The 10,460-nt window shown below is 42.5% G+C and overlaps 1 protein-coding gene across 1 annotated transcript; it reads left to right on the top strand.

Annotated features, from left to right (window-relative positions):
- Positions 1-8,084: 8,084 nt before the first annotated feature.
- LOC121578664 (potassium channel subfamily K member 15-like) lies at positions 8,085-9,860 on the top strand. Its single transcript, XM_041893039.1, has 3 exons — positions 8,085-8,367; positions 8,869-9,148; positions 9,521-9,860. The coding sequence occupies exons 1-3, from the start codon at positions 8,085-8,087 to the stop codon at positions 9,858-9,860; spliced, it is 903 nt and encodes a 300-aa protein (XP_041748973.1).
- Positions 9,861-10,460: the final 600 nt, after the last annotated feature.

Below are 10,460 nucleotides of genomic sequence, written 5' to 3'. Positions count from 1 at the left end.
CCTAGAGGAACACTTGGTACAGACTGCTTTCCAACAGACACTGGGAGATGAATTCACCTTTCAGCAGCACAATAACCTAAAATACAAGGCAAAATCTACACTGGATTTGCTTACCAAGAAGACAGTGAATGTTCCTGAGTGGCCAAATTACAGTTTTTACTTAAATCTGCTTGAAAATCTACAACCAATTTGATCAACAACCAATTTGACAGAGCTTGAAGAATTTTGAAAATAATAATGGGCAAATATTGTACAATCCAGGTGTGCAAAGCTCTTAGAGACTTATCCAGAAAGACTCACAGCTGTAATCACGGCCAAAGGTGATTCTAACATGTAGTGATTTCTGTATTTCATTTTCAATAAATGTGCAAACCTTTCTAAAAACATGTTTTCACTTTGTCATTATAGGGTATTGTGTGTAGATGGGTGAGAGAAAAACATATATTTAATCCATTTTGTTTTCAGGCTGTAACACAACAAAATGTGGAATAAGTCAAGGAGTATGAGTACTTTCTGAAGGCACTGTATGTACTTATATGTTCTTACATGCGTGGATACATGTATGTTTCCACCATACATGACCATATAAAACATATACGTAGTATATATGTATTGCCATATATTACTTTTCCGTATGGGCAATTTTGACTTTGTGGCTGTGGGATCTGACTTTGTGGCTGTGGAATCTGACTTTGTGGCTGTGGAATCTGACTTTGTGGCTGTGGAATCTGACTTTGTGGATATAGAAGCTAGTGGAAACCTGATATGCCTCCACCAGCGTTTGCAAGAAGTCATAAACACCAGCCAATCCACGACACTGTGGGCTCGGTCGAATGACTCACTGGAGACAGAGGTAGGCCTTTTTTTGTAAAGTAAAACATACCTAACAGTTGGGACTATTTTACCAGACTGGATTTGGTTTTCTGCTGTTTTCCCCCACACTTAAATGATAGGCTAACATTTTCAGACAAAATATATGCCTTTTAATGGGCCATATAGTCCTACCACCTACATGATTATTGCTCTATGTTGAACATCAGCGCCATCTTTAGATCTAGGCTACTTTTTAACAGATTAAAGTGTAAACCTACCCCGGTGAAAGTGTGGACTAACTCAAATTCTATTGAATATGAGTTAGTCCACACCTTCACCTGGGTAGGTTAACACTTACTACACTTATCCAGCAGCCTTCTTCCTCTATGATTATGTAATGATAACACAGCCCTATGTCATTCTGGACTGCAGTGACAGCAGGAAACAGAGGTGAACAAGGGTAAATTAGCAGTAGGCCCACAAATACTGTCGTACAGTTAAATGTACTTCAGATCATCTTAAAAAAAAAAAAAGCCAGATCATATGGCCCCTTTCATCTTTACATAAGTCTCACGTGATTCAGCAAGGCCATTCTTGGTTTCCAAGGCAACCAGCTGCAGACCTGAGCCAGGTTAATTTCACATACAGAAAGTCTTCTCCAGGCAACATCAGAGCCTGAAACCTCCTGTGGTGGCTGGCTGGCTGGCTGGCTGGCTGGCTGGCTGGCTGGCTGGCTGGCTGGCAGGCCTGGGCACAGACAGACTTCCTCTGCCTCCGGCTTCATCCACCGTTCATTATAGGCCATGCACAGACATTCTATTGTTTTTTTTTGTGGGGTAAGATTAAAGAAAAGGGAATGTAGCATTGTTTCTAAAATCCAAATAATTAATTAATTCAATAAGTTGCATGTATACAGGACATTTATGTTTTCTTTGATTATTTGATTGATTGGATGGTTGGTTGATTGGTTATTATTGTGTTGAGGAAAACTCATTTGAGGAATCAGGCAGAACTCATTTATCAGCAATAAGAGGTTTATTCAAGCAATTGCAAGGAAGATCACTCTTTCAGGATGAACCCGGAGAGTAACCTTCACGACACACCGGAAAGGAATTCTCAGGATATACCAGAAAGGAACTCTCAGGATATACCGGAGAGGATCTCGGTTAATTACAAGTCACTCAGTCTTTATATACTCCACATACACAAAGAGCTGCTTACCACTCAAAGAGGGAGGCAAGCTTGCATGAGAGATAAGGGGTATTTAGCTCTACTCCCTTAAAGCATTAAAACAAATAAAAGCAGGTTCTAACCAGTTCTCACAACCTATGTGTCTAAGATAGGGGAGTGATAAGATCTTTAGAGCCTAAACAGACAGGAGAAGAATTCAACCTGGCTGGCTTTTAGTGCCCACCGATAAGAACAAATAACAAATCACTCCTTTGTGGGGTGTATGAAGAGGTTACTGGACAGCAAAGGGAAAATTAACAGTGACTGTGGAAAATGACCAGTGACTGTAATAAAACCATTTTGCACCCACAGTTGGTTTCAACATATGTAAATAATGTCTTTACAGGTGATAATGTAAGGTGTGAGAGAATATTGACAATATTTACATGAAGTAAGCTAATATTGACATGCTGGAACCCTTTGACTGATCACGTCGATGTTCCTTGTTGCCAAATCCAGAATATAAAATATCCTGCAGAACACTGTTCTCCATTTTCAGCCATAGCCTTTCCCACCCTTCCTCTCAGAGCATCATAGGAAGGGCACTCCAACGCTAAGTAACAATTAGTAGTCATGACTCAGGACATCTGCACATCAGCTTGTACAGGGTCTGGGTGGGAGCTCTGGATTTCAAGGGCTGACTGTATAGAGCATTTGAGGACCAACAATACACCAGGGGAATTCTCATTAACATTTTGTGGTCCAGAAATTGCATGCACAATACCTTTTTTTGTCCCTTATTGTAAATCGTCTGTTAATACATGTATTTTATTTGGTGTTTTATTTGCATAACTTGTGTGTTGAGTTATAAATCTAGCTCAATTCCATCTGTAGTCACCAAGGAAAGTAATGGGGCATATTCAAAAGTATACTATAAATTAATATACTGTACTTTACAATATAGCCTACATTGTATTCGCTGCTTGTTTCATGTCTGTTCATCATTTCCCCAATAAACCAGATAGCCTAATTTATTTTGTGGTGTGATTTTTCCAGTTGAATACTTGTCCCCTGGTCACATTCATAAGGCCTCCCAAAAGGTGTTGTCCCAGAGGAATGAAAGGTCTGTCATTCTGACCTTTTGGTTAATACGCCTCAAAGCATACTCACATTAGGTGTAAAGTTCAAGTCAGTGTCCTTCTGTGACACCTGTGTATCCCTCTGGGGAAAAGAGCCAGTGCCTTTGGCATTAGCACAATGAGTGAGCTGAAAAAGTCAGTGGGTCCTTTTTACCATCATCCAAACCCCTAAATATTACTGATCCCCCTTTACTCAGAATAATTAATAAATGTGTATTATGTGAACACACAGGTCTCTGTACACTTGTTATGTTTCCCAATAAGAAACCAAAAATATAGTCGCTAAACAGCGATAGAGAACTAACAAATGAGAACGAAACAGGTGGGGTTTTAAAATGGGTTCTCAAGGGACACACTCTTTTCACGCCACATCGATACAGCTACGACCGGAAGTGATTTTCGTAGCAGGTTAGGAGAGCATTTTTGCTAACCCTAACCCTTTTCCTAACCTTAACCACATTTTCCTAACCTGCTACGTTAATTATCCTAACCTGCTGTGTAAGTTCTCCTGACCTGCTACGAAAAAGTCACTTCTGGTCGTAGCTGCATCGAAGTGGTGTGAAAAGAGTGTTTCTCTGGTTCTCAAAGACACGCATGGGGGTGTCCACTGAAAGTTGACTAGCAACAAGAAACTGGGTTCTAAAAGACACCCACCATGAGGACCCATTTAAATTTGTCCCAGAAAAGGCAAACCAAAATAAAAACCCTCACCAACTTATAATATGGAGTTAAAAGTACAGTGGGGAAAAAAAGTATTTAGTCAGCCACCAATTGTGCAAGTTCTCCCACTTAAAAAGATGAGAGAGGCCTGTAATTTTCATCATAGGTACACGTCAACTATGACAGACAAAATGAGATTTTCTTTCTCCAGAAAATCACATTGTAGGATTTTTAATGAATTTATTTGCAAATTATGGTGGAAAATAAGTATTTGGTCAATAACAAAAGTTTCTCAATACTTTGTTATATACCCTTTGTTGGCAATGACACAGGTCAAACGTTTTCTGTAAGTCTTCACAAGGTTTTCACACACTGTTGCTGGTATTTTGGCCCATTCCTCCATGCAGAGCTCCTCTAGAGCAGTGATGTTTTGGGGCTGTCGCTGGGTAACACGGACTTTCAACTCCCTCCAAAGATTTTCTATGGGGTTGAGATCTGGAGACTGGCTAGGCCACTACAGGACCTTGAAAGGCTTCTTACGAAGCCACTCCTTCATTGCCCGGGCGGTGTGTTTGGGATCATTGTCATGCTGAAAGACCCAGCCACGTTTAATCTTCAATGCCCTTGCTGATGGAAGGAGGTTTTCACTCAGAATCTCACGATACATGGCCCCATTCATTCTTTCCTTTACACGGATCAGTCGTCCTGGTCCCTTTGCAGAAAAACAGCCCCAAAGCATGACGTTTCCACCCCCATGCTTCACAGTAGGTATGGTGTTCTTTGGATGCAACTCAGAATTCTTTGTCCTCCAAACACGACGAGTGTTGGTTTCATCTGACCATATGACATTCTCCCAATCCTCTTCTGGATCATCCAAATGCACTCTAGCAAACTTCAGACGGGCCTGGACATGTACTGGCTTAAGCAGGGGGACACGTCTGCCACTGCAGGATTTGAGTCCCTGGCGGCGTAGTGTGTTACTGATGGTAGGCTTTGTTACTTTGGTCCCAGCTCTCTGCAGGTCATTCCCTAGGTCCCCCCCGTGTGGTTCTGGGATTTTTGCTCACTGTTCTTGTGATCATTTTGACCCCACGGGGTGAGATCTTGCGAGGAGCCCCAGATCGAGGGAGATTATCAGTGGTCTTGTATGTCTTCCATTTCCTAATAATTGCTCCCACAGTTGATTTCTTCAAACCAAGCTGCTTACCTATTGCAGATTCAGTCTTCCCAGCCTGGTGCAGGTCTACAATTTTGTTTCTGGTGTCCTTTGACAGCTCTTTGGTCTTGGCCATAGTGGAGTTTGGAGTGTGACTGTTTGAGGTTGTGGACAGGTGTCTTTTATACTGATAACAAGTTCAAACAGGTGCCATTAATACAGGTAACGAGTGGAGGACAGAGGAGCCTCTTAAAGAAGAAGTTACAGGTCTGTGAGAGCCAGAAATCTTGCTTGTTTGTAGGTGACCAAATACTTATTTTCCACCATAATTGAAAATAAATTCATAAAAAATCCTACAATGTGATATTCTGGATTTGTTTTCCTCAATTTGTCTGTCATAGTTGATGTGTACCTATGATGAAAATTACAGGCCTCTCTCATCTTTTTAAGTGGGAGAACTTGCACAATTGGTGGCTGACTAAATACTTTTTTTCCCCACTGTAAGTGGAGCTAACCAAAGGGTAGAACACTAGATAAAAGGCTTTGTTTATACAAACTTAAAGAAAAATAAAAAACTATATTTTGGTATTTGTTTCATTAGTCCATTGTTGATATAGTCCCAAATTGTTTTGCATTTCAGCAATCAAGTTTTCAAGATATATAACTTCTAGAGATAAAGCACCGAGCCAGGAGAACGATAGGAGCTTAGCTAATCAGATAACAACTCTAATTACTCCCTAGGCATCAGCACCCAGAAAGTCATTAGAGGGTTTGGGAACTAATGCTCAAAGATCATTTTCTGTTTTTATATAGAATCACAAGCCAATACACTGAGTGTACAAAACATTAGGAACACCTGCTCTTTCCATGACATAGACTGACCAGGTGAATCCAGCTGAAATCTATGATCCCTTATTGATGACACTTGTTAAATCCACTTCAATCAGTGTAGATGAAGGGGAGGAGACAGGTTAAAGGAGGATTTTTAAGCCTTGAGACAATTGAGACATGGATTGTGTTTGTGTGCCATTCAGAGGATGAATGGGCAAGACAAAATATTTAAGTGCCTTTGAACAGGGTATGGTAGTAGGTGCCAGGCACACCGGTTAGTGTGTCAAGAACTGCAACACTGCTGGGTTTTTCACGCGCAACAGTTTCCCGTGTGTATCAAGAATGATCCACCACCCAGCCAACTTGACACAACTGTGGGAAGCATTGGAGTCAACATGGGCCAGCATCCCTGTCGAACGCTTTCGACACCTTGTAGAGTCCATGCCCCGACGAATTGAGGCTGTTCTGAGGGCAAAAGGGGGTGCACCTCAATATTAGGAAAGTGTTGGGACGTTGGCTATTAACTTATCTTTCAGGGACATAATCCATTCAAATAGTAATGATTGTTCTCATCCTTTTTCCAGTAGAGAAAACAGAGCCATGCTGAACAAATTTAAATGTAACCTGGTATGCACAAAAATAATAATAACATTGTTAAACTTCTTACAGAGTAATAATAATATGTTGTTGGCCATGACCAATTAAATGTTGTATCATGGTCTCTGTGTATAATCAGACCCATGTAAATTGACCTAATGTCCTAGTCTTTGAGGATTTCAGAGTAATCATGACATTTAAGTCTTGATGCTTTGGGGCTCATTAAATACACACATGGTTAGCTACCTTGACATTCTCTCTCTCTCTCTCTCTCTCTCTCTCTCTCTCTCTCTCTCTCTCTCTCTCTCTCTCTCTCTCTCTCTCTCTCTCTCTCTCTCTCTCTCTCTCTCTCTCTCTCTCTCTCTCTCTCTCTCTCTCTCTCTCTCTCTCTCTCTCTCTCTCTCTCTCTCTCTCTGACATAGTTAAAAGGGCAATCTGCAGTTGCTTCATCCATTTTTGGACTTCTGAATTAATTAAATGTACCCATTGATTACTGAAGAATATAACTTATAAATGCCTCATGAGCTTAGTTCAACTGTCGTACCCCATCAGCACCCAAAATATAAACTTGTTTCACTCCAATGTTTGTAAACAAAACAAATGTAAGAAAATATGGTTAAAACTATAATTTTGATATAATGCTTGGTCAGCCCCGGCATCCTTAGCGCTGTCTATGAATTTGAAAGTGGTTACATTTCTCCAGCCCTATCCCTCAGCTTTTTTTACCGAAGCAGGGGTGGGGAAGATGCTTTGTTATTGTTTCAACTGCTGATTGCCTCTTTAATTATGAAGGCTCCATTGATCACTGGGACTAAGTGTGCTTTATAAAGGTCAACTCCGCCAACGGCCCATGCTTCACCAGTCAGAGTAATACATTAGCCAAGTGTTTTGTGAATACTTCACACATGTAGGCTACGCTTCACAAAGCAAAGTAATCAAGAGAGAAGAGTATTAAAAGGACAGCTGTTTCCACAGTGCCTTGCCGCTTTTACAAAGAACCAAAATAACTTCACCGCAATCACCAACTGAAGCCATCCTACTGACCATCTCTCACTAATTACTAAACAGGGCTCAGCACCACGGACAGCACCAGCTCGCTGCACTCACAGCGCAGTATGACTTTTGGTCAAGGCTCCGAGATTATTTAACCGATTTAGGTTAAAATAAAGATAAGGGTATAATTTGAAATTATCTACAACAGAGCCTACTCACATTAGAGGTTGGATCGGTTAAAGATGAGAGCACTGTAGGCTAGAGGATGCTCTTTGGTAGCCTCGTACGAACCATCTGGATCTCGCGAGATTGCATTCTACGCTATAGACAAAACACTTTCAAGTAGACTACCCTACGTGTCTCCTTCTTGGACTCGGATGAACACCAGTCAGTCTTACTTTGGGCCATTCAGAATAGACTATGCACACCGGAACTCATAGGACCTAAATGAGAACACAAACCCCAAAGCCTATGGAAAGTGTGTGCAGTGCCTGTGTAAAAAATACTAGCGGCACAATTACCTTAACACCTACCCTAATACTGTAAGCCTAGGCCACTGATGAGTTATATCAATCAACTATGTAGGCCACTCTTAACTGTTATGTGAATAGATTGAATGAGGTAATGCGCGCTTTGTTCAAACAGAATTGGCGTGTCCACCTGTCTCTCTTCGTGAACACACCCTCTCTCCTCTCAGTGCCCACTTGAGTTCGCTCGGAGTGAGGATGAAGGTGCAGAACATTCGGACCCTTTCTCTCATCCTGTGTATGATATCCTACCTGCTTGTGGGAGCCGCAGTGTTCGACGCCCTCGAGTCCGAGACCGAGAGCTTGAGGAAGAAAATCCTGGAACAAAAGCGCAACGAGCTGAAGAAGAAGTACGGATTCACTCAGGACGACTACCTGGAGATCGAGAGAGTGGTTCTACAGTCGGAGCCCCATCGCGCGGGGAGACAGTGGAAATTTGCAGGATCCTTTTACTTTGCCATCAACGTTATCACAACAATTGGTAAGTTATTTTGCTAAATATTTTCCAAGCAAGTATTGGACTCTTTGTTTCTCGTTGTTGTATGGGTTTCTTTGCTCTGTAAGTTAAACCATGTATACTCGTATGACTAACCACAGCAAATCTGTTTTTACATGTAAAAAGAACAATTTCCTCTAGCCTAGCCTACTCTTACGGGCGCTGAGTGACTATGGTGCTGAACTCTGGTTTGAATTATTAGCGAAACTGGAAGTTATAAAGGGTTGCTTTAAAGAGATTACTGTTCTAGAGACTACTGTAATATAATATATATTAGTATTTTTTATTTTGGAAGAGCTACTGTGTTTGTCTGTGTGTCCATGTACACACCCCTTACAAAAAAAGGTTGCAGTTTTGAAACTGCAATAAAAGTGCAGTAACTGCAGTCGACTGTCCTGGTTGGACACAGTAATTGCAGAATAACTGCAGTCATACTGCACTCTGACTGCAATATTTTGATGTGTCTATAACTATGATGTTCTGCAGGTTATGGACATGCTGCTCCATGCACAGATTCTGGCAAGGCATTCTGCATGTTCTATGCTGTTCTGGGCATCCCACTGACGCTGGTCATGTTCCAGAGCATGGGGGAGAGGATCAACACGTTAGTCCGCTACCTACTCTGCAGGCTCAAGCGGTGCATGGGATTACGGCGGACTGATGTGTCCATGGGGAACATGGTGCTGGTGGGCCTCCTGTCCTGCATGAGCACCCTCTGTGTTGGGGCAGCAGCCTTCTCCCACTTTGAAGGCTGGACCTTCTTCCATGCCTACTACTATTGCTTCATCACGCTCACCACCATCGGCTTTGGGGACTTTGTGGCCCTGCAGAAGAAGGAGGCCCTTCAGAGGAGGACTCCCTATGTGGCCTTCAGCTTCATGTACATCCTGGTGGGGCTGGCAGTGATCGGGGCTTTCCTGAACCTGGTGGTGCTGCGCTTCCTCACCTACAGCATAGAGGAGGGAACCAGGAGCCTGGAGGTGGAGGGAGAGGAGCAGGCATCAGTGCCTAAGAGGACATGGGGTTGGGAGGCAGTGGAGGAGGAGGCAGATGTGGAAGCATCAGCACGGGACAGAGCTGATGGGATGGAATGGAATGGAGCTGAGGACGGGCACAGTAGCCGCTGCAACTTCTCCCTTGCCATGGAGGGAGGCACCAGTCGAACCAACCTCATCCCCTCTCCATCTGAGGAGCTCAGGGGGACCCCTGGGGTCAGCGAATCTGCTAAGCACCCTGAGTCCTGCATCAGCGCCCTCTGCTCCTGTATGTGCTTCAGGCTGGGTGCCTGTGACAGCCCCTTTCCACCCCACTGTGAGCACTCAGGCTGCCACAGCAATCCTGTCTTCTACGACTCCATCTCCTACAGGGTGGATGAAGCCTCTTGCAGCTGCAGGGGCACCTCAGCCCAGTCCTCCCCCTGCAGCGGTGCCCTTTTCCTGGGGATGAGCAGCCCTCACACACGGAGGAAGTCAGTGTAACTACCTGGATTGTTGGGACTCACTCTGGACTAAAGTGGCCTTTGTTCTTATCTTTTGATGTGAAGCTCTGAGAGGAAAACAGAGATGATAGACATACAGAGATGTTACTCTGATTCTCTGCAGGTGGAACAAATTGTGTATGATTTTCCTGTATAAAAGGTAGCATTTACAGATTTCAGGTTGCGCTTCTATGTTTATTTTTACTGTCAAAATGTAGCTTTTACAGATATCCTGTTCTGCATTGTATTTAGTAAGTGCATTTTTTTCTATAGATAAAGAGATGATTTATACAAGTACAGATTGTATAAAATTGTGAAATGTAATACATCGTCAAACTGTTTATTTTCTCGAAAGAATCTCCACTATTAGTTTATGTGTAATGTAAGCTATTGCTCAATAAGCAAATGTTGCAGGTCTGGGGCGCATAACTTTTCCTCCTGTATGCAGTAAAGTACTTCCATCATAATGCCCATATTTTCAACTTTCATGCATTTGTCTAGAAAGCATATACCACAATCAAAAATCTAAAAGTTTTGTATGAATAGACTTGTTATTACCATCTCTACATTTCATCACTATAGACTACCTAATGAGGATGGG

The sequence above is a fragment of the Coregonus clupeaformis genome, chromosome 12 (assembly GCF_020615455.1).
Source record: "Coregonus clupeaformis isolate EN_2021a chromosome 12, ASM2061545v1, whole genome shotgun sequence".
In the NCBI taxonomy this organism is placed as follows: domain Eukaryota; kingdom Metazoa; phylum Chordata; class Actinopteri; order Salmoniformes; family Salmonidae; genus Coregonus; species Coregonus clupeaformis.
The sequence above is the reverse complement of the archived record's forward strand: the minus strand, read 5'-3'. Positions and strand labels throughout refer to the sequence as shown.